The following is a 25,620-nucleotide window of genomic DNA, read 5'->3' as shown; positions in this document are numbered from 1 at the left end:
AAAAGAAGAATTTAATAAAATGTAAGAAGATGGAGTAATGCTCTAAAACTAATGGAGTTGCTCGCTTGAAACAATTTGAGGGATTGTAATGGGGTTGTAAATGGACTGGATTTGGAGCAGATCAATCTAAATTCAAATATGTTTAGTAACAACAAAATTCAGCCTGACCTGATCTAATAATCTGGCGGATCATTGATAGCTCTATCCAAATCCGTATTCAGCGGATTAACGTATACTTGGTCAACTAGGTCGATCCGTTTATTATAATAAATATTATTAAATTTTAAATAATAAAATTGAATTCTTTATCATCATATCTCATAAAACTTTAATTAGACATTGAAACAAAATAAAGAGTATCACCAAATGTAGAATTAAATAAATAAAATACTCCTTAGAACAATGCACTAAGGTAACCAATATATTGTATTTGATAAAAAAAATAATATTTAATTTATAAAAACGGACTAGATTATTAATGGATTGAACCGTATCTGATTTTTAAATTAAATGGATTAACGGATATGGATAATTATTAGATCAACGGATCAAATTTTCAATCCAAACTCGTCCAATAATTACTGATTTGAACCACATCCAGATCAAAATCTAGTCCATTGACAGGTCTAACCGTAAAAGATAAGTAGTTATGCCCAGTTGTAAGTTTTATAATTTCAGACTTTGAATTTAATATATGGGGGTGAGACTATTCATCACAGTCCCTTAAAACTATTCCTTAAGCATTACCCTAAGTAAACGTCAAACCCAAACATAAAGAACATATCAAATAAATTGGTTGCAGTTTAAGGTTTTAGGGTATGGGGCTACTTGGGCCTAATTCCTAGACATTACATCCTATTCGGTTGGACTTCTTCCTGAAGCTTTTAGCCTCTCAGTTTAAAGCAAATATTGATCTATAATCTATATTTCCTTAATTATGTTGAGAGAATATAAAAAGTTACTTAGATGATGAATGTTTCTGTTATGAATGTTTCTGTTACGCGAGTAATTTTAGATACACACACACACACACCTATTTTATCAACATACACTCTAATTTCAATATCATTTGTTTTTAATTAATTGAGAAAGACAGGGAATTTTCTTGAGCCGCCAAAACCTCTCTCCTTGAGAAACCCTAAAGGTTGGTTATTTCCTAGTGCGAGTTCGTGCTCGTTCGGTGGTGCCCTTGGCGTTTGGGTTGGCATTCGGCCATGCTGACGTCTTAGAGGCTTCTGGCCGATGGGTTCACGAAGTATATTGTTCGAGGGGCTCAATGGGTGGTTGTTGGTACTCGGTGTAACCGGATGGCTCTGACATCGTTTTTTGGGGCAGCATCTCTGAGCGGCGTTCATGCGGACCAGGACCTACCGGCCTTAGTGATAGTGGCTTGGACCAACGACGGTGTGGATTCTGAATCGACGGCGGTGAGGATTGTGGGGAGCTGGATCGAGGTTGTAATGTTTCAGTGGCGGTGTGGAGTGTGAAGTTTTGGTCGTGGTGTGGTAGTGGCACATGGTGGCACTGGCTAAGCGGAGTGGGTCAGGTGAAGCTGCTGAGGCTTGTACAAACGACATGGCGTGTGGGAAATGTGGGCTTGGACCGAGCCAAGCTGGATGGGCTCTGAGTGGAACTCTTCCCTTTGAGGCTCTTGGGCTTAGTCACTTGGGCTGGGCTTCTTGCCTAGGTCATTCTTATATTTTACCTTGTCTTTTACAAAAATTTCTTTTAGGAAGCTAATGCACTTTTAAGTGCACTTTATGTACCTCTAACTCCTCTGGAGTAGTATCAAAGGAGGATTCTCGCTATGTCTGCGTAGGTACCATTGTGGGTACTACCATTATCTTTTTGTCTACTGTGGAATGGTATGTAACGGCCTATTATAGCTATGTTGCAATATGTTGACACCTAATTTGGGTTGATTCAAAAAGAAAAAAATACACTCTAATTTCTTGTAATTTTATATTCCTATTTCTCCCATCCAACTATTATTGTCTCCAACTTCCACTTCTGATCTATTCCACTGCAAGCGTGCAATGAAGATAGAGAAGGTGGAAAGAGAGATGAGCTGGACTAAGAAAGAAGATAGATCCAAATTAAGAAGAATTGAAAACCACTACAAATTTGGTTGTTTCAAACAAAAGTTGAAGATTGAAGAACAAAAAATAAATTTAGGATAGCAAATGATCATAGGCATTGTTAGGAATAAACATATAATCCTTCTGAAGCGGACTCCATTTTTCTTGGAGTCACAACCCTAGGGAACAGAGAGTTGGGTTTTTTGTTTTTGTTTTCACATGGTGGTTCTCGTCCGGCACGCCCTAGCGTCAGCGTGGGCCTTTGGCTTAGCCAGTGTGTGGGGATTGCTGCTGGACGGGTTTTGGGAGGCTCTATGGTGGTCGAGGTGGAGTGCTAGAGCAGCATGGCTATTTGTTCTAGATGGCGGCTACGACAATTCAACAGTTTCATGCTTGACAGGAAGACAGGATTGACGGCCTTCTACATCGGATCTGGACAATGACGGTTGTGGTTGGAGACGGTGCCGTTTTCTGTTCGGCGATGATGGTTATTGACTATCCCGTGGTAGCTGTTTGGGACACGTATGTAGAATCTGGCAACACCTTTTTGGTCAGTTTTATGTTTTTCTTTATCTTGGCAGTTTTTTGGTTAAGTTCAATAAGTCCCTAGTCCTTCGAGCTAGGGTTGGTCGTCATGTTCTAGTTGGTGTGCCATTATTGTGGCGTTACTCTTGAGAATTATGGTTTTAATTTCGGTGCATTCTGATTGTCAACATGAGGGTGAATTGCTTTTGCACGTGGTCTGGCGGTACTTGGACACGGTGTTGAAGAGGGTAAATTGACTTGGTTTAATGTTGGTGGCGAGGTTGGATCGTTACTCTCGGGATTGGGTATCTTTTATTGTAGCTCGTGGTTTCGGGCGTAACATAGGTTAGGGGTTGGACTCTTTTGGCTCATCGATGTTGCTATTAGCGACGAACCTGTAACTATGGATCTTTGTAGGAATGTCTTGTGTAATACCACATTCGGTCATTCCAATGGATTGTAATCTTTTCAATTATTAATTAATTTTATTTTATTATTTTTTATTTAAAAAAAAAAAAAGATATTGGAATCAACTTCTACAATATAGGAAATTAGATGCATCGGTTCTTTTTCTTTGGCCACTTAAAGATTAATATCACTTCAATCCCAAATACTAACTCAAAATCAACGTAAGAGACAGAGAAAAAAAACACATAACTAAAGCTGCACCTCAAGAATTTGCAGAAAGAGTAAATGAATATGGTAGCATCCCCGGTGATTTGACGTGGAGAGAGAGAAAAAGGGTAAATAGAAAAAAATCTGGGAAAATAGAACAAAAAAAGTTAAAGGCTGAGTATTGATAAAATATGCATGTGTATTTAAAATTACCTCTATTTTACACCTCTAAAAAATGAAATATTCATCCCCATTTTCTCAAATAAAAAAAAGGGAAAAAAATATGGATAATTTAGACTCTATCATTACTTTTTGAGGAAAACGACAGTCCAGCCAATACATTTAATCATTACTAGGATAGCGATGTCAGTCTCCACCGTCACAAGCATTCAGCTCAGTCACTCATTACCAGAGAGAACCAGAGGACGAGGATGAGCTGCGGAGAAAGCAAGGTTGTGTGTGTGACAGGAGCATCTGGGTTCATAGCATCATGGCTAGTCAAGCTCTTATTGCAACGAGGTTATACTGTCAAAGCCACTGTTCGGGACCCAAGTCAGTTCCATCACTTCTCTTTTGTTTCTTTCTTGCCGTTTTGTTTTCTACTTTTAATTCATTTAAACTTGCTCAATTCACTAGTCTTCAGATTCAATATCAGGGTTTTAATTTTCACTCTTAATTAAGCAAGTTCTGTTTTTGCATGCTCCAGATGATCAAAAGAAAACAGAGCACCTACTCTCATTTGATGGAGCAAAGGAAAGGCTTCATTTGTTCGAAGCAGACTTGTTAGAAGAAGGTTCTTTTGACCCTGTCGTTGATGGGTGTGAATGTGTTTTTCATACAGCATCCCCTGTCCTACTCTCATCTACTAATCCGCAGGTTCATCGCTTTATTTACATACAAAACGTTTACCAATTTTTCTTTGTAGCATCGTAAGCCAACAGTCTGAAATTCAGTTCTATCTGATACTCTGCCAACAGTTATTGATGCATTTGATGTTTCCTGCAAAATCTATATCAACATGCACTATAATGTTGCTAGCTCTTAATCTTTGTCAGGCAGAATTAATTGAGCCTGCTTTGAAGGGAACGCTTAATGTCCTTGGATCGTGTGTGAAGGTCCAGTCTATCAAAAGGGTGGTTATAACATCCTCTATGGCAGCAGTTAGATTTAATGGAAAACCTCTTACTGCTGATGTAATAATCGATGAATCTTGGTTTTCAGATCCTGCTTTTTGTGAAAAAGAAAAGGTTCGTGTGTAAATGGTTTTTGTGGTTGCCTGGCATACCTTGCTATAACCTAATACGAGTTCGATCTCAAAGCTTTCAAGCCATAAAAACCATGTGCATTGTATTTACTAAGAGATTTGTTTTCATCAGCTTTGGTATATGCTTTCAAAGACGTTAGCTGAGGAAGCTGCTTGGAAGTTTGCAAAAGAGAAAGGAATTGATATTATTACAATAAATCCGGGATGGGTGATCGGCCCTCCCTTACAGCCAACTCTGAACTTAACTGTGGAACTAGTTCTGAAACTCGTAAATGGTACTTTTATTGAAAATATTGCATTATTTAGATCTGAACACATGTTCTTTTTTTAATCATTTTATCTATCATGGTGAGAATTAAAATCACTGTTGATCTGCTAGAACTTCTGCATTTTGTATAACAGACGTTGCATTTGAACCCTTCCCTCCACGGCCCTATAAACATATATAATTGATCTGAATACTACTAGTCATTTTATATTGACCGAGCACATCTTGAATAATGATTATTCTTGAGCACATCCATTAGAGTGTTTTCATTAGTGTCATTTGAATAATTGTTGTATCATCAATTTGCGATAACATATATAATTGATCTGAATACTACTAGTCATTTTATATTGACCGAACACATCTTGAATAATGATTATTCTTGAGCACATTCATTAGAGTGTTTTCATTAGTGTCATTTGAATAATTGTTGTATCATCAATTTGCGATTCTTATGCTGCTTCTACGTTCACAATATAGTCATTTGCATGATTATATAGGGATATTTCTGCTGAAAAGGGGGTCGGGAGTTAGGTTGAGGTTTGTAATGTTTGAAAATTACTTTTGCGCAATATGTCATATTGCCAAATTGTCATTCCTATGTAGCCTGGTAGCTTTGTGTTATAAACTTAAGGGGAAAGTTAGTTTGCACTTCAGCTTGATATCGGTCTTAAACAATCTGCCAAAAAAATTATTGTTCCTGATAATAGTTTAATTCTTGCAGGGACCGAAAAGTTTCCCAACGACACCTACAGATTTGTTGATGTTAGAGATGTTGCTAATGCACATATTCTAGCCTTTGAAAACCCATCTGCTAGTGGACGTTATTGTTTAGTTGGAAAAGTAAAACACTGTTCAGAGGTTGTGAAAATGTTGCACGAGATCTTCCCTGCTCTCAATCTTCCAGATAAGTAAGTTGCTAATATAATCAAATTGTCACATGTCATTGGCATGAGTGAGTACCTATTAAACGTAAATTTGGACAATATCTGTTTTAAGCCTCCCTTATTTATTTATTTTTGATAGAGAGGGATAGAGTTATTTAGTCAAGTTAATATCTGTAAATAGATCTGTTCTATGTCCTCGCCTTTTCACCTTGTTGTGTTTTGAGTACTTTGTAAAAGTAAATGTTATGCTTAGTACAGTCGGATAATGTGAACATTTTCATAATTGCCCGATAGAGAATGTTGGAACTTCACAATCTAGTCTCTATTTTTGACAGATGTGAAGATGACAAGCCTTTCACACCAACTCACCAGGTATCCAAGGAAAGAACCCAAACTTTGGGTGTAAAATATACTCCGCTTGAAGTGTCTCTGAAGGATACTGTTGAAAGTTTGAAGGACAAGAACTTCTTCTAATTGAGGAACTCATTCACCAGTCAGGAAACAGTTAAAGATTGATAGCACGTGTATGTCTACCTCTGTTGTTTTATTGTTTATGAGATCTGTAGCTGGTAGTGATGGTATGCACATAAGCGTACCATAATGATGCTTTGTATCATTTGCAAAAACTTCAACTTATCAGAAAGTATATGGGAATAATGTGTTGATTATATTCATCTCTCAAGTTGCATTGTGACCTGTTGGTAAGAAAATGGTGAAGTGGGCTAAGTTTTTTTTATTCGTTTATTTTATTTTCTATATTTTAAATATTCATCTCTCAAGTAGGTTTATATGGTATTAATGAAAAGTAATCAATTCTACTCTAAATCAACTATAGCGCTTAATGTTAATTGGTATACAAAATTAATCATAATAAAGCTCATTGATACAGTTCTTGTTTGTTAGAGCACAATTTCTCCGAGGTCGGGCGGAAATCAACTGCATAATAAAAGGGATTAGGACACCGATGTAGTACTGGCTAAAGGGACTCTGACGATAAAGTCAATAATATTCTCAACTAAGCAGTAAGCTCGTCGGTCAAGAAGTATAGCTTACCTCGTGGTAGTGGAAAATGATGCTTCTATATGAGAGATGAAAGGGCATCTGGACGCTTGCAACTCTAATGGTCTAGCCTTCGGGGCCAAGCTTGGTTTGAGCCATATCTTACAGATTCTACTGTATAGTTAGGAGTGAATGCCTGCATATATGGCCAAGCAGAGTTGCCGGGAGTGAGCCACTACACGCTCAGACACATAAGAGGGACATATATCAGTTCCAGATGGATCCTTAATGGAGCATATGGGCTCCCCATGGTCCTTGGGCCGGTGCATAGAGCAACCTGAGATATCTGGAAGATGGAGGGTTATGTGGTCCATGGTCATTGATTACACTCATTTTAATATGTATAATTATTCCTAATACATTGGAATTAAGTTACCCAGCTAATGTCTCCACTAAAGAACCAATATGCGTTCAACATAAAAAACCCTAAGGCACCGCTCTGACGCCAGAAACCCTAAACTCTGTCCTTCTCCTCGTACACCCTCTCCATGGCAACGATTGAGGAGGTTGCAGCAAGCTTTGCATCGTCGCTGGCTCTTCTTGGCGACGATGTGGTGGATCTCTCCAAGATGCCGGGTGCGGATACCAGGCGCGGCTCTCAGGCCTATCTCCTTGCACGGCCTCTCACAACAAAGCCGTTTAAGGCACCCGATCTGCAGCGCTATTTCAAGCGAGTATGGGTTCTCAATGCTGCTTTCACTGTCCAAGAAAGGGCACAGAAACGCTTTGTGATAGCGTTCGATCTGCGCAAGGATAGAAACAAGGTACTAAAAGGAGGTCCTTGGTATTTCCAGCGTGCTCCAGTCGTCATCCATGACTATGATGGCTTGAAATCCCCCACTGCAATCCAGATGGATGAGCTGTTCTTTTGGGTGAAGATTCGTAACATACCACCGGCCTTGGAGGTAAAGAACACAATCATGAATGTTGCTTCGGTAGCCGGCAGGTTTTTGGAATGGGACGACAAGCAATTCAAGGTGTCTGGGGATGTTAGGGTTCATGTGGCGCATCAGATCGCTAAACCTTTCTTCCTAACCAAAACCCTCAAACTAGCACCGGGAGTGATTGAGGAAATATCCTTTTTCTTTGAAAACCTTCTTGGCCGCTGTTGTGATTGTGGTTTTATTGTTCATGAGAATGGAAATTGCCAATTTGCAGGAAAGAACGCTCACCAGAACTCTGACCCAAAGTCGGCAGTGCATCGGATGGAACTGCCTAGTTCCTTCGCCGGTTCTGCGCAATGCAATTTCACTGAAGGTGAATTCCGCTTTCAAGGGGTTCAAACACCTATTCTACCTCCTGTGGCGCGCAGTTTGTTTGGCTCTGGTCCCTCCACCAAGCTGCGTAAACCTATGGTGCTTCGCCATACTAACCTGCAGACAACTGAGGAAGCCAATAAGCAACTCGCTTTAATACCTCCAACAGAACAATCTCCTTTGAAGAGAGGCAGGCCTAGTTCTCCCTTTGCCTCTCCAAAGAAGATCAAGCTCATGCTAGAGGAGCTTGGTGTTGGCAGTAATAGCGTACCGGCACCTGCAAAGAAGGTTAAACGACTGGCCACCGCAATTAGGTTTTCTGCTAAGTCACTGGGACTTGTGGAGACGTCGGGAGGGATGCTAGTCCCTGCAGAGGGGATGATGCCTCAGGAAAATGTCTCCGAGGGCCCAACCACCAAGAAGAAAAGAGGCAGACCTTTAGGGTCCCGAAACAAGAACCCTCCGAAGCCAAAGACCTCAGTCTCTGCTGAAGATGTGCTTTCCTACCTCCACTCGGGGAAGACTGCTAGCCCTAGCTTGAAGGGCAAGGAAAAGATGTAGCCGGTTAGGATATGTTGCCTATTACTATGCTTGTTCATAGTACATAGGCTCACTAGAATAAGTGAGCATGAATTGTTTAATGGATGATCTAGTCTATGTATCACCGTGGTGTTTACATCGCAGCTTCTTGACTATCTGTACATGGTAGCGGAAGGATATGTAATGGTCATTCTGGCCTTACTGTATTAATGAAATCTATATGTTTAATTCAAAAAAAAAAAGTTACCCAGCTAATTGTTATGTATTTAATCTATTTTATTTATTTTGTAAGAAAAAAGGAGAGTCATGGTAATTGAAAGAAATATGACGCAGAAATGGAGCAATTAAGAGTTTATGGCAAAAAGATGAAATAGTTGACGTGGTAAACCATGGTCAACATTAACGAGTATGTAGAATTTGACTAGCTAAACGATGAACAACAAGTTCTCAACGAAAACACTCCGAGACAGGATTTTCACCCAACTCTGCAATTCTCTGATTCTAGGAACATCGAATGAAGTTTGATACCTTACTTGATCGTCGCCGATAATGACCGGAGTTGCCGAATAACAGAGAAACTAACAAAGTCCTGAAAAGCTTCGAATCTTCGATTCTCTTTCATGCTTTGTCATTTGGACAAACTAATAAAAAATATAGCTTTGCCTTGCCAAATGAAGCGAACCGCATCAGTCTGAGATCCGGTAATGTCCAAAAAGGCCTAAAAAGTCACGATACCTGCCAAACAAACCCAGAAAGCTTTTGAGCTTTGGAACACCTTTTGGGATGATTGTCTAGATAAGATAAGACCACAAGAACACCAGCGACGTCGAACTTATCCGATCCAAATATATTAATACACACACACACACAGACTACATTCAGATGGCTCAAATTAGATGGTGTTTAAAATCAACCGTGCCCTAATTTCCTACTCTTAAATAATTATTTGGATAATGTTGTAGAATGAGAAAATTTGAGAGAATGCGTACTTCTTCATTGATAATAGGGCTCTTTATAGGGGCAAGAGAATACAGAAGACATAGAATCTAAATCTAATATTAGAAGGAATCTTATTTAGGATATATGGATAGGAAATCTATGACTAAAAATACTCTTTCTATTACATAAAGATTCACATTCTAGTTTGGACCAGTCACTCCAAAACTAGGTTAATTGCAACACTCCCCTTACGTAACGTCATGAATGTCGATGGCGCTTTTCATGTTGCCTTGTTAAAAACCTTACTGAGTAACTAAAATCCTTTGACTTAAAAATAACCTCAATCGAAGAAGAAAAATAGTACAACATGCCTCACATTTGAAGAAAACCATGTAGGCATCAAACTTCCCCCTTATGTAAATGTCTCCTAGCTCTTGAGTTTTACAATCATGGAGATCAGATAATTTTCGTAGACCAATGCTATGCACATGGTTCTCGAATGTGGTATTGGGTTATGACTTAGTAAATAAATCTGCCACATTATCCTCAGATCGAACTTGATTCACTTCGATATTGAGGAGGACTTCTTGTTGTTGATTATAAAACAATTTTGGCGACATATGCTTGGTCTTGTCATTTTTTTTGAAACCTTGATTCATTTGTTCAATACAAGCGACATTATCCTTATATATGCACGTAGGTTTATCTGTGGTTGACTTTAAACTACATTTAATTCAAATATGCGTAATTATGGATCTAAGCCATATACATTGACGAATTGTTTCTTGAAGAGCAATAATATCTACATGATTCGAAGATGTAGCGACGAGGGTCTGTTTAGTAGACCTCAAAGATAACACACTGTTTCCTGTGATAAATACATAACCAGTTTTGGAATGGCCTTTGTGCGGGTCATAGAGGTACCCTTGCATCAGCAAAATCCATCATAACATCACTAGGACTTTGATGGAGGGAGGTGGCGGCAATGGTACACTTGTTGACAGTGAGGGACTTTTGTCTAGCGGCCGCAGTGCTTTTATATGTGGATTCTGATTCCATCACATAATGATAAAGAATTTATTTTCTCTATGTAGGAATAAAATAGGCCCATATCTATCGTACCCCTTAGGTATCGAATGATGTTCTTTACGGCTTACTTGATACATATTTTACGCAAGCACATGTATTATTGCCAAGTAAGGCAAATATTTGAACCTTGATTATCGTACCTCGGGGATTAGGCATTGGACCTAACTGAGCTAATTGGTAGTAGGATACTAAAAGCACACAAGAAAAAAATAAAAATAAAATAAAAACTATAAACAATCATGGCACAAAGCCTTGGCAATGCTCGGCTTAACTCATACAAAGCCTATTCAAAGCCACCAACTTGTAGCTGCAAGGTGGATATGCACAAATGAGCATAGAATTTTTGTTGGATAATTTGAATTGTGAAATTCTAAATAAATGCAAACTAAAGTAAAACCAAACAACTAATTATCAAACAAGGAATTAAATTTGGATTTCCAAATTTAATGGAAACATGGGACTTTCAGGTGCGTGATTCACACTAACTCTCTTGCAAATATCGATACCAATTTCACAAATGCATACATTTCCTATATGTGTTAAGTCCCGTATCTAGTAGCGGTCAAGGATACTAAACCAATTATCCTTTCGGTGTATTGAATATGCCGGTTAGGGCCACAATCAACTCTCTAACTTAGGCATTACATCGCTTAAGGCCGCAATATCTAAAACTAGAGGCCTAGAGAGCAAGATAATAGAGACCCAAGCAAGCTTAGCTACAATTAAGATAGCTAATGGTTACCACACTTAGTTCCTAGATGCCATAGACTAATAAGTTACATTTATCAATCTAATCATCACAATCGCCCTTAACACAGTTTCAAAGGGTGACAAAGCCTAGCAACATGCTTCTAAGGACCAACAAATTCTGATTTAAGGCATATATAGGGAAAATTGTATTTATTAAAATTAAAGCATAAACATTTACACAAGATGAGTTAGGGCTTCACAACCTTAACTCCCAATTTGAACTACTCACTACCCATACAAGAATCCATCAACAAAAGTATATAAAAATTATGAAATAGATACCAAGGAAGAGAGGGAAGAGTTAGCTTGGTCACTTCTAGCTATGAGCTAGTATGAACCAAGCAATATCTTCATCCAAGTACCCAAATTTAAGACTTGGTGCTCTTGATGATGGTTCCCTTGAAACCTTGAGTAATTCCCAAAAATATGAAATTGAAATGAAGAAAAGAAGAGAGAAGAGGGGGTGAGGTTTGTGGGTGTCTCGAAACGGGGAGCCGATGACCGACATCTAGACTCGATCGGTGTTTCACCGTTAGGCCACCTCCGGCTGATATATTGGCACCATTCTCTTTCTCTTGCCGTCGCCATCACATCTCTGGACATGGTTTGATTGTTCGTCGATCGAAGTGAGAGAATCAGTGCTGAGAATCTTCGATAGCTTCGGCAGTTCTCCGATGACACAGGCTACCGATTTAACTGCATGAAGTAGGAAAATTAATCCCCTCAACACGCTCTACCTACTAGTATAATTAGTTTTTCAATTTGATCAAGTTTTGATAAATTGGTTTCGGGTGATGCCGTCAACTATTTTGGCTTCCTTGATTCATGATCATCTTCGGCATCGAATTTGAACGAATTCATCTTCGAGCTTAATCCGCCCTGTTGGTCAAACTAGGAGCTTTGAGTTGCCTAAATTGTTCTGTTATGTGAGTCGTGGAGCTGTGGAGGTTGAGAACTTGTGAGTTTCGTCTGGGATCTAGGCACAATGCTGAATTTAACTGAGGTAATTGTTGAACCTAGCTTGAAATTATTCGTGGCTGTCTATCCAAAATGGGATGTTTGCATTATGGTTGTTGATGAGATGATATTATTAATTTGACATGGAGTTGAAATAAGAATGTGGTACTTTATTGATTGTTATGTTCGGGACATTGGCTTAGATTTAAGGTATTACTATTTGTGTGGCGTGGTGGAATGTTTGAAATTTTAGTGGTGATCTTTTGTTGATAGATTTTCGATTGTGAGTATAGTTTTGGAAATGGTTGTATTGATTAGAATGTGATGTTAAGGAAAGAAAATATGTATTGAGTATCTATAGTCAATTTAATAGAAAATTACTTATAAGTAACAGACCAAATTTACAAAAACAGAAACCTCATCTTGAATTAGATTTATACAATTAAGGACACAAAGTCCAAGCACAAAGAGAATGGAATAGACTTAACCTCTGAAATTTCATATGTAATTATGAATTAATACAATTTTTCATTAAAATTACTGCAATGCCATTATTAGAAATACCTAAACTTCTCTCATCTCTCATCAGAAAGGCTTCGAGGAAGAGATCTCCAATTCTTCTTCAACGTCGCTGTGTCCAACTCTGGACAATGCCACAACTCCAGTGCTGGTGGTCGATCTCACTTCAGATTTTGGCGAGTCCAACTCGAAGCTCTGGAAAATGCAAAACCCGCTGGAGCTGCTATACGCTTTCGTTCATACTTCGTACATGGTGCACGATCAGACGAGGCACAACCACAGGCTTGATGGCGACGGTGTGAAGAACCAAACGGGACAAGTTTCCAGGGCGGAGGTGGTCGGAGCGAAGAATTCTAGTAAGATCTTGATTTGGGTCGCGGGTTGTCGATTGGGGTTGAAGAAGCTTGAAGCTTCTGGTAAAATCTAGTGTGCTCGGTCCTACTATATTAATGTCGATCTCAACAGTTGATATCAAGCTATGCAGATAATACATGGACCAGATCGGGCCAGAATTTTTTTTTTATTTTCTGAAATAATTTCTTTAATACTAAAACTGCTAAAATTCATAAAAATTAGTTCGGGTATCCGAAAAATTCCCCGAAAATTCCCACAAACTCGTCTTGTCACGTCCTTTATTATCAAACTCTTAAATCAAGATCAGGAAGAATGCAATAGCAGAACTAGACGAGTATGTGTGCAGTAGTAGGATTAGATGATGAAGAGTGCAATAGCAGGATTAGACGATGATGAGTGCAATAGCAGAACATGAGTACAAATGCCGTAGGAGAACTGGATGAGTATAAGTGTAGCGAGTGCAGTAGCGGGATTGGATGAGTGCAGTGATAGGATTAGGTGATGACATCTTCAGTAGCAGAACATGAGTACAAGTGTAGTAGTAGAACTGAACGAGTATAAGTGCAGTGAGTGCAGTAGTAGGATTGGACGAGTGCAGTAGCAGGATTGGACGAGTGCAGTAGCAGGATTGGACGAGTGCAATTGGACGATGACGAGTGCAGTAGCAGAACACGAGTACAAGTGTAGTAGTAGAACTGGATGAGTATGAGTGCAGTTTTAGTATTGGACAAGTGCAGTAGCAGGATTAGGCGATGACGAGTGCAGTAGCAGAAAACGAATAGCAGAACTGGACGAGTATGAGTGCAGTAGCAGGATTAGGTGATGACGAGTGCAGTAGCAGAAAATGAGAAGCAAAACTGGACGAGTATGAGTGCAGTAGTAGGATTGGATGAGTGCAGTAGCAGGATTAGATGATGAGATGAGAGTAGTACGAGAGTGAGGTTTTGTGAAGTAACATAAATAGATTATTCTAAAAAAAAAAAAGTAACATAAACGGATTATTCTCAGAAAAAAAAAAAAACATAAAAGGATTATTCCCAAAAAAGTAACATAAAAATTATTCTAAAAAAAAAAAAAAGTAACATAAGGGGATTAGAAGTCAAAAGAAGTAGTTAAGGTTAAAAAAGTAAATTAACTCATGACATGTGGCAAGTGGAGAGCAGATTGTCCTTATTTGTAAGATTTGATCCTTATAAAGGGATTAGAAGTCAAAAGAAATAGTTAAGGGTAAAAAAGTAAATTAACTCATGACATATGGCAAGTGGATAGTACATTGTCGTTATTTGTAAGATTTAGTCCTTATATGTTTAATTCAATCTTTAGAGGATATATTTGTTAAGTCATCTTTTGTCAATAATTTATATGTAATGTGTTATAAATTTAATGGAATTACTCTGTTGTGCAACATTTAAGGAAATCAGAAATAATAAGTGAAGTCCAGTACCATTTGGTCTAGTGGCATAGTCTCCCCTTTGTAAGTGGGAGGTTGTGAGTTCGACTCACGAAAGACAAGTTGGAGCATTTGAGTTGTTTATTTGATCCAAAAAAAAAAAAAAAAATACGTGAAGGACATGGGAATTGGTTTATATTGCAATTACTATGTTATGCAACATTGTGGGAATTGGTGGCAATTTTGAGTAATGTACGATAACCGGGACTAATTTTGAAATTGGTTGTGAATGGTCAATCCTAGTCAAATCAGGAAAAGTTGGTCAAACAATTAGTTAATCATCGAAACTTTAAATATTTGTTCGGTGGATTATTAACTATCATTATGTTGGAAAATTAGGACTCCAGTTACCTGAGGAACAAAATGTTTGTGACTCTTGAACTACGTGAAGGTTAAAGTATCAGAATCTAGGTAGGGGACTTCGGACTCACTAGGTTAGTTGTTTTCTGTTTTAAATTAAATGATAATGCATGTCTGAGTTGCATGATTTGGTTTATTAAATGTATTGTATGATAACCATTCCATGAGAGATTATTGATGGCCTGAGAGTGAGAGGAACATAGCGATTCCCTGGGCTTCAATCCCTAAAACCTCTAGAGGGGCCGTATGGACGGAATAGTGTCTGACATCTTTTGAGGTGTGCCACAATTTCTAGGTGATATATATGGCGTAAGTGGACATTCTCGCTACGCTTACCAAGTTATGACTTTATTTGAAATAAGGCCGTGTAGTTAGTCTGTGAGACCGGCCATCAAATATTATGTATTCCTTTGAGTTTCGTGCATTAATTTTTGAGTCAGAAAAATATTTTAAGTTTGTCATTCTCTAATAGTGAAATGGTTTAACAATTTCATACTAAGATCCCAAATTATTATTTTATGTGTCGGTTTTCAAAATTACCTGGGGTGAGACCTCTATTGAGCAGCAAGGATGAAAGCTCACCCCCTACAACAATGTGGATGTAGGTATTGTGCATTGGTAACTGGACCGGAGCTAGATGTGCCGATTTCGATAATATATCTTAACGGAAACTAGGTTCCGGGTTTCAAATCTTATCCTTATTTCTTAAAGTTGTTTTCCAGAACTTGTTGAAAATTATTTGTTGTACGCTAAATCCATTATTTCTCGATTATTTGAAATGTCAAGTCTTGGATGAACACTTCAATTTAAAGTTTTAGAAAGGTCTTCACCTCAAAATAATTTTAGCGTTTCGTTGTGCATTTTTACGAAAAAAAATAAATTTAAACAAATTACACTGCGGGTTTTTAGAGTGTAAGTCAAATTTTCAGTTTATGCTATAGAAACTTGCGTCATTGTAATGTACTTAAGCTAGTGAGATGCAGTTTGGTGTTAGAGGTTATGCAAAGGAATTCAATCCCATTTTCACAATGTGTTTTTGCAGATATCCGTTGACTTGAATATCTGTAAAGCTCAAAAGGGTCCTTCCGGCCGGAGGAGTGTAGAGAGCCTCTGTGATGGTAAGTATAGTTGGGCAAAGAAAACTGGGATTTCCATAACCAAGGACAAGGTTTGATGGACCTCCATAGTTGTCACAGAGGAATTGTGGGTAATATCTCTAAAAATAGTTGCCTATTTTGGAGAATGGTGTGCGCAGTCCCCCTATCCGCAAGAAATTGTAATTCTCCGGAGTCCATTCTTAAAGATAGTTAAAAACTTGAAGTTAAAATAAAATTGAGGGAATAAACTCTAAATTTATCCATTAGTACTATAAGCTAACTATCACAATGATAGTCTCTGAAAAATTTAATCCAAAAATGGTTTATAAAAACTAATAAAATATGGCTTATGCTATTACATATTTCTTTTGAAATAATCGAGGTTTCTAGTAATCATAGATGGTGGCATCCATGTTCATGACTTTGGCAGAAGTAAAATCTGCAACCTCGAGCTCGACACCTTGATCACGTTTAACGTGATAAGTTTCTCTTACTATTTTCACAATCTTGTATGCTTCAGCGACTTGTTTTGGTAATCTTCATATGTTCGCCCAATGATCGAATGATCCACATTGGAAACACATCTCTTTATTTCTCGATTTTTGGTTGTCCTCTTTTGATTGAGACGTGAGATTCTCGCAGCTACCTTTATCCTTCCGGTCAGCAGCGTTACCGTTGAGAAGAATGGTTTCAAATTTCTTTTTATTTTATTTTATAATAACAAGTTGGAGTCAAATGACAAATTTATCCTTAGAAAACTAGTTATATATCAATCCTTACTGGGCAGAAACCAAAAATAACGAACAGAACACCAAATTTTTGGTTACGCAGTGAAAACCTCAAATTTTGAGATTAAAAACACTGCGGGGCTCTTACTCTTGAGATCCCAAAATAAGAATCATCTTATTCAAAATGATATGTTCTTTTACAAACTTGAATAGCTCTAGCTCGGCTACAATGTTTAGACAAAAACTAATCCGAAGTTTGTCTTCCGCCTTGAACTCCTTCTTCCCGTGAACGATCTCGAAATATCGCTCTTCTTCCTTCACAGCTCCTCTACTGATCTCAAGAGAAGTTATACATATGAAACAATGATCAAGAACACTTAAACATAGACCAAGTGTTTTTGACTCATGTGAATACACAATACTCAGCAAACATGCAAGACACCTAAAATATCCTTGCGTTTTAGAAACTCCCTCTCTGACCATGCATCTGCCACCACTCATATGAGACCAACACAATCTTTTTAACATAAAAGATTCTACCCTAATTGACTTTTAATTAGGAAAGAAACTTTCAATACCAAATATTCACCAAGCAAGACTCCAACTAATTCTTGCGTGCATGGTCCTCTATATGGCTGCATACATTCTCCAATCTCTCAATAGATGCCGTGCAAAACCTAATAAAACATATTTCTAACCTAATTCCACTTCTGCAAGGAAACCTTCTTTTTTGTTAAAGATAATTAACAAATAAGGACACCAAAACCTAAAATACTTAGGCAATCAATAACACAATTTTGTATGCATAAAAATATCTTTAAATAAATAAAAGATATTAAACCCATTAAACCTCAAAGATACTTTCCCATTTTGTATGGGAATGCCAATACTTGTACCTACACAGATGTATGGCAGTGATTTAGAAGACGAGGAGGAGAGGTTGGAGGAGCTAAATCCGAAGGTGGTGTGAGTTGCGTCAATCTACCCAGCGCTCAGTGTCTAGTGCTCAGCCAGCCTAATGCAGACCAATACCACCTAAGTGGCCGCCAAGAAGCCGAACACCCAGAAGGATCAATTAGCCTCCAATCGGAATGGTGAGGCCACGCCCAACGCAGCTTAGACCGATTTTTAGAACCTTGGTTTCCAATGTGGATCATTCGATCATTGGACGAACATATGTAGAGTACTGAAATAAGTAGCTGAAGCATACAAATTTGTGAAAAACGCAAAAGAATATTATCATGTCGAACGTGATCAAGGTGCGAGCTCGAGGTTGCAGACCTTACTTTTGCCGAAGTTATGAACATGGATGCCACCAGATATGATGACTAGAAACCTCTATTATTTCCTAGAAATTATGTAAGGGCATAAGACATATTTTATTAGTTTTTATTAATCAATTTTTCTTTCCGAGACTTTCGATGTGATCATTGGCTTGTATTATTAATTAATAAATTTTGAGTTTATTCCCTCAAATTTACTTTAACTTCGACTTTTTAACTATCTTCAAAAATGGATCCAGATAATTACAATGTCTGCGGAAAGGATGACTATGCACACCATTCTCTAAAACAGGCAACTATTTTCAGAGCTGTTGCCTAGAATTCCTCTGTGATAAATATGGAGGTCCATCAAATCTTGTCCTTGGTAGAGTAAAGCCCAGTGCCTAGTTTTCTTTGCTCAACAACACCATTCCATCACAGAGACTCCCTACGCTCCTCAAACTAGAAGGACCTTTTTGATCTTTAGAGGTATTTGATCCAAAGGATATCATGTGGAAACTCATTATGAAAATGGGAATGAATTCATTTGCATCACCTCTAATGATTGCGGTCATAAACACATCTTAGAGAAGTTTATGTGTCTCTCTAGTGGGCTATATGCCACGACTATTCGAGCTATTGAATCCAATAATGTTATAAGAGATGATCTCTTGGATTCTGACACATATTGGTTTTGGCACAACAGATTAGGTCATCCTAGTCGTGATAGGATGATCTGTATGCTTAAGACTTCACATAGACATCCTTTCACTCAAGAATCATAAGGCAATTCCTCAAACAACAAAATGTGGCTCCGTACTTCATTTAACCGCCGCTGCTACCGCACACTACCGATCACTTGCCAGTGAGAGCGTGACTCCCTCTCGACCTCTTCTTGCTTCTTAAGCCACCTTGGTGCCCTGGTCATTAATTATGCCTCTTCGGCCAACCGACTTCCTCATCAGTTATTGCTAAGGTCCGTATCTCGTTCTACAAAGCCTGTTCCTTAGGAAAATTAGGACTGAGACCGTCTTACGCAAAGGATACCAAAGGCTCCACCTCATTCATACGCAGAATCCAAGGAGATATTTGTGGACCCAGCCAACCAACTTTTAGACTATTTAGGCACTTTATAGTGTTGGTTGACGCGTTAACACGCTGATCGCATGTCATGCTCTTATCGACCCGCAACGATTCTTATGCTAAACACCTAGCTCAAAACATTTGATTACTAGCTAACCACACGGATTATCCAATTTAGTCAATTCGACTCGATAATGCTGGAGAGTTTACATCAAATTTTTTTGATGACTATTGCATGTACAGTGGAATTGACGTTGAACATTGGTTCCCCATGTTCATATCCAAAACGATCTTGCGGAAGCCGCCGGCCATTAAAAGATTACAAATGGTTGCTTGAACATTGGTTATGTGCACCAACCTTCCATTTTCACATGTTCTATGCAATTTTGCACACAATTATACTCATTCATTTAAGACCTACTACGACCCAGTCTTTTTCTACATCACAATTAGTGACTAGGTACAAGCCTAACATCTAGCACTTATGCATTTTTGGGTGCGCAGTTTATGTGCTGATTGGACGACCACAACGTATCAAAATGAGTTTTCAACGAAGAATGGGTATATACATTGGATATGATTCTTCTTCAATCATTTGCTATTTAGAACCCTTGACAGACGATCTCTTTACACAAGATTTGCAAATTGTCACTTTGATGAGATAGTCTTCCTATCATTAGGGGAAGATAAGAATGTCAAGGTTCAATGGGAAGAACGTGAATTGTCGTGGTATATATGTCTCCACTTTATCTCATCTTGATCCCCAAACCACATAGTCCGAAACTGAAGTGCATGGAATTATCGATCTTCAGAACATAGCAATAAATTCATTGCCTAATGTGTTTTTTTGACATTGCTAAAGTGACGATTTCACACATACCTATTGCAGACATGGCAGCAATGATAGACCCCCCCACCCAGGGGCGGAGCCACGTGGGGACCCAGTGGGTCCCGTGCCCCACTGAGTTTTATATATTTTTTTAAATTTCTGTATATGAAAATCAATATAAGTAATTGAGAGTCTGTTAATTTCACTACAAGCCAACTTGGCGCAGTGGCAAGGCTGTTGGCTTGCATGAATTGTGCTAGGTCCCAGGTTCGAATCACACTTGTTATCTAGAAATATTAGTTTTCTCAATTTTCCTTTTCTTTTATGAACATTAGCACAATTTTTTCTTATAATTTTAAAGTTATTCCATAATATAAAAATTGTCTAATAACTAAAAGTAATAAATTTTACTAATAAAATATGTCATTTTAAAAATATTAATCTTACTATAATTTTATCAAATTTATTATTTTTTATTAAAATTTTAGGATATATTTTAAATTCTAATTTTTTTTTTTCTAAAATTTCTGAGTGCCCCAGTTGATATGAAACTCTGGCTCCGCCACTGCCCCCACCACAAGATGTAGCACAGCCCGGGTGGGAGCCAGCCTGGGCTGCGCCTCTTGATGAGGGTGGCATGACCAATGAGACCACGATTCATGCAAGGAAGTGCAAGGTGACCTTTGGAATCAACGAATTCTCATCAAAGAAAAATGGCCAATTCGGCACAAACCAATCCATAAGACATCGATCTTCATGATCCATCCCATGATAATATTTTGGATTACTGTTATGTCTAGGAGACATCTTTGGATTATTGATATGTCTAAAAATAGAATATGCAGCTTATGGAGGTGGTTACCATATATCTTTATGGGGATTTAGATACAGAGATATACATGAAGGTTTATGATGGACTTCAACTACCCGAATCGAGTATCTTTCAGCCATGCATGACTTTTTCAATTCGATTGAAATGCTCAATTTACGGATTAATTAAATCAATCTGGATGGATGTTGTATAACCATCTAAGCAAATACTTTATTGGAAATGGATATATCAAAAATGAATTATGCCCATATGTTTTCTTTAAGAAGACAAGTTCCAGGTTTTCTATTGTTGTAGTATATGTCGAAGACATGAACCTAATCAGACTCTATGAGAGTTAAAAGAAACTAAAGAGTACCTGGAATCTTAATTCGAGATGAAAGATCTTGGAAAACATTGTTTTGCCTCGGAGTAGAACTTGAGCACCCTGCTGATAGAATTTTAGCTCATCAATCGACCTACATACAAACAATGCTCATGCGCTTTAATGAAGATAAAGTCAAGTCTAGTAGCACTCCCATGATTGATCGAAATCCTGATCCTGAAAATGGATCCATTTTGTCCCAAAGAAGATGTGAAAATGTGTTAGGGACCAAAGTGCGCTACCTCATTCACGGGGAACTTGTTGGCTAGATCTAGCTCTACTCTCATGAGTCGTCATTAGACAGTCGTGAAGAACATCTTTTGATACCCAAGAGGTACAATTGATATGGGTCTATTTTATCCCTATAGAGATAGAATAAATTTTAATCGTTATGTGCAGGAATCGGAAGCATTGCAGCCGCCAGACAGAAGTCCTCACGATCGGTACCTCCGCCGACAGATGTACCATCGCCGCCACCTACCTTCATCAAAATCCTAGTGATGTTCTGATGGATTTGCTGATGTCAGGTACCTCTCTGACCCACACAAAGGTCTTTTCCAAATCGATTATATATTTACCACGAGACACACCGCAATACTTAGAGGTCTACTGAGCAGACCCAGGTCGCTACATCTTTAAATCATGTAGAGATTACTGCTATTCAAGAAACTGTTCGTGAAAATATATGGCTTAGATCCATAATTACGCATATTCGAAGTACATGCGGTTTGAAGTGAACCATAGATGAACCTACACGCATATATCAAGATAGTGCCGCTTGCATTGAATAAATGAAGCAAAGCTTCATAAAAACTGACAACACCAAGCATATATTGTAACATCCCGAACCAGAATTTACTGATTTACTAATCATTAGGACGGTAAATGACATTTACTTTCACTTTTACTGTCGTTTCAGTACTTTTAGGGGGCCCTAAAATATGACTTTTTGTTCGGGTCAAAATTTGAGAAAATTTCCTTCATGGAAGTTGTAGAGGACGTTAAACCGAGCGCGTGCATCTGTGGTACGTAAAAATCGGAGTTCGTATGTGAAAGTTATAAGAGAAAGATTAAAGTTACTGTTTACTGTTACTGTTTATGGTAACTTTCTATAAATAGCCAAGTTACTGTGGTAAGTTTCCATTTTTGGAAACCTACCCGGCCTTTCTCTCTCCTCTCCCCCGACCCTTTCTTCCTCTTAGGCCGATTTCTTCTTCCTCCGAATTCTTCCTTCTCCGGCAGACCCACGACGGAACCCGGGCACTGGCAGACTCGCCCCCTCTTCCTTGTCACGCCTGGGGTGGTGTTTTGTGGTGGCTCGGCCGGAGGAGCTCGGAATTGAGCCACGAAGTTTACTGTAGCCGAATGGCGGTTTCAACGATTTCCGGCGATTCCGGCGGTCCCCAGCCACCAAACTGGTATCGAAGGTTCGGTTTTTGCCATGGATCATTTTTCCCCTAGTCTTGAGCCACGAGTTGCAGTGTGGAGGTCGAATCGAAGAAATTTCAAATCCTAGGGTTCTTGAATTTTCTGGAAATTTTTCACCTGCCAAATTGGAGCTCTTCCAGGTAAAATTGGAACATGTTGCAGTTGAGAAAGAGGTTGGGTTTGTTTAGTAGATGGTGCTGCCAAATTTTGGTGGCCATCGGAGGTGGTTACTGGTGGCACGTGGGGCCCACATGCTGCTACTGTTGGTGGCGCGTGGAGGCGTGTAGGGCAGTGTTTTAATTTCAGTTTTAGCCCATTAAATTGTAGAAATGTTGTAGAGCTTGTATGTGAAGTTTGATGAATTTTGGAGGAGTTTGGAATTGTTTGTGAATTTTTGAAGTTCGGAGTTTGTGATTGAATTGTGGGAAACCCGGCCGTCGGATTTCCCTCGTTTTCGTTGTGGAATATGTTATTTGGGGAATTGGTGTTGTGGGAGAGATTTGGGTTGAATTTGAGAAGTAATGGAGATAGGGATTTTCAGGTTTCGTTTAGGCTCGTAATTATTTTATCGGATTGTCGTTTACGGAAATATAATTGTTTACAGGGCAATGCCACGAGTTAATGTTAAATGAAGGAACTCATTTGCGTGGTCACCCAATAGTACTATGAGTGGACCTTTGCTTTTAAATATGGATGCATGCAATTGTTGATTTGTCTTGAATTGATTTGGGAAATGAATTAGTGACTTAAAATCATTGTTTTAATTTATCGAGCATATTAAACGGATTTAAATATTTTATTACTATGTCAATTGGATTTTCGAATTAAAGTTGTTATGCTCGATTTTGAAATTGTGATTTATGTTAAATTTCGTTGAAGAAATTTTCCGAGGTGATTTCCGGAACTAAGTATATTGCTATTCGTTGATTTGAGATTTTTGGAAAGATTTTCCAAAGTTATTTCCTATTTGTCTATCGACTTTCGGTTTTGGCATTGGGAATGCCTTACTGATAATCTAATTATTCTTTTAGCATGTGGGACACGTTGTTGACTTATGTGACTTTTTATGAGAATTTCCGGATACGGTTGGGAATCGTACCCCTGTTTTCTTTATTCGCGGGACTTATGGGGAAGCCTTTTTGATTTACTGGATTTTAATGGTTTTTACCCACCATATCTGGGTCGCTATATTTTATTGCTAGCTAGTCTATTAGTACTCCTGCTTACTATGTGTTCGTGGGTGAGTAAGAGCAGAGCATGGGATGCTCCAGAGTGTGGGACACTCCGACCCGAGCCTGGGAGGCTCCCTTCTTTCGTATGGTGATACTTCTTCCCCATTTCTTATCGTTGCTTGACTAGCGAGGCTAGTCCGATTTTCACTGTAGCCAACAGTGCTGGTCTTATCTTTTTGAGAAACGAGATTTCGGTTTTACGATCTATTTTTCGAATGTTGTGACCAGCGAGGCTAGTCAGTTTACCGTTTTGAAATTCTTGGATTTAAAGCTAAATGTGTTTTATAATTGTTGCATGCATCGGTTTTTAAAGAGAATAAATGTGGGAAAGTATGAAATCCTTTTTCTTTTAAATTGTTTATTTTTGTCCACTCACGCTAACGTTTTTCGTCTACTTTCCCCTGGGCCTTTCGGTTTCTAATGCCCAATTTGCAGGTGAATTAGTGGAGGTCGGGCGTACATGACATTTGAGGCATAGTTGTCACTATTTCCACATTGTAGGATTCCTTGATCCTTTACTCTTCTTTTTATATTCCTGTGAATTAGTATTGCTCTGATAACATTGGGGTTTAGTATTGTTGAGTTTTGTGTTTTGTGAAAGGGGAGTTGATAGTAATTGGGAGCAGGGTGGCTCCAAGAGTATAAGGTTGGCTTGCTTGAAGAGTTTTGTGTGTTTTACAGGTTTTTGGGTAGTCCATTTTAGGGGTAACTCTGCCGAATTTTCAGTAAAGTTATTCCTAAGGTGGGCCCCACAGGGCCACCTCTGATTTCAGGGTGAAATTTGGGGCGGGTCCTGTCATATATTGCCAAAGTTCTTTTATAATCAGCAGCAACAAGTCCTCCTCAATATATAACGAAGTGAATCAAGTCTGATATGAAGATAATGTGGCGGATTTATTTACTAAGTCTTGCCTAAGACCACATTCAAGAAACATGTTAATAACATTGGTCTACGAACATTATCCGATGTCCTACAGTTGTAAAAATCATGGGAAAACGTTTACATAAGGGGGAGGTTTGATGCTTGCAAGGTATTCTCGAAATGTGAGGAGTGTTGTACTCTTTTTCCCCTTCGACCGAGGTTACTTTTTATCCCAAAAGATTTTTGTTACTCGGTTAACTTTTTAATGAGACAGCGTGAAAAGCGCCATCAACATTCATGACGTCACGTTTGGATATCACAAGAGGGAATGTTTCAATGAACCTAGTTTTGGTGTAACTGGTCCAAACGGGAATGTGAATCTTTATATAATAGAGAGGGTATATTTAGTTATAGATTTCCTATTCATATTCTGAATAGGATTCCTTGTAATATTAATTTTAGATTCTATGTAATCTTTATACTCTTGTCCCTACATAAACATCCCTATTATCAATGAAGAAGCACGCATTCTCTCACGTTTTCTCATTCTACAACAGTATCCCAATAATTATTTTAGAATAGGAAATTAGAGTGGTGAGATCCAAACTATTGATTTTAAACACTGTCTAATCTGAACCATCTGAATTTAGTGTGTGCGTACACACACACACACGCACGCACACACACACACACGTGCACACACACACACACACACACACACATATATATATATATACATACATATATATATATATATATATATTTGTGTGTGATTTGAGCGTTTTTCATTCGCCTATCGCGTAACAATCAACACGGTCATCAAAGATGGGAAGTATTTACGTCCCGGTTTATCGTACATCGGGGATTACTAGCTAGCTAAGAATCCTATGGTTCTAGGTCACTGAAAGTCACTTGCACAAACAAATAAAAATAGAAAAAAATGCTAAACAAGGCACCGAGCCTCATTCAAGCATGACTTTGCATCACACAAAGTCA

At 38.4% G+C, this 25,620-nt stretch overlaps 1 protein-coding gene across 1 annotated transcript; it reads left to right on the top strand.

The window, feature by feature from the left end:
* Positions 1-3,569: 3,569 nt before the first annotated feature.
* Positions 3,570-6,319, top strand: LOC112192079 (phenylacetaldehyde reductase). The gene is made up of 6 exons (XM_024331616.2): positions 3,570-3,770; positions 3,925-4,094; positions 4,274-4,465; positions 4,595-4,757; positions 5,475-5,661; positions 5,973-6,319. The coding sequence occupies exons 1-6, from the start codon at positions 3,650-3,652 to the stop codon at positions 6,109-6,111; spliced, it is 972 nt and encodes a 323-aa protein (XP_024187384.1). The 5' UTR covers positions 3,570-3,649; the 3' UTR covers positions 6,112-6,319.
* Positions 6,320-25,620: the final 19,301 nt, after the last annotated feature.

This window comes from Rosa chinensis, chromosome 1, assembly GCF_002994745.2.
Source record: "Rosa chinensis cultivar Old Blush chromosome 1, RchiOBHm-V2, whole genome shotgun sequence".
NCBI lineage: Eukaryota > Viridiplantae > Streptophyta > Magnoliopsida > Rosales > Rosaceae > Rosa > Rosa chinensis.
Note: the sequence above shows the minus strand (reverse complement) of the source record. Positions and strands in the feature narration are given on the sequence as shown.

What these genes read in the sequence shown, in the direction of transcription:
- LOC112192079 (XM_024331616.2), top strand. Translation starts at nt 3,650, where the DNA reads ATGAGCTGCGGAGAAAGCAAGGTTGTGTGTGTGACAGGAGCATCTGGG. An exon ending in AGTTCTGAAACTCGTAAATG is followed by an intron (nt 4,758 to 5,474) that starts GTACTTTTATTG and finishes TAATTCTTGCAG; the next exon opens with GGACCGAAAAGTTTCCCAAC. An exon ending in GCTCTCAATCTTCCAGATAA is followed by an intron (nt 5,662 to 5,972) that starts GTAAGTTGCTAA and finishes TATTTTTGACAG; the next exon opens with ATGTGAAGATGACAAGCCTT.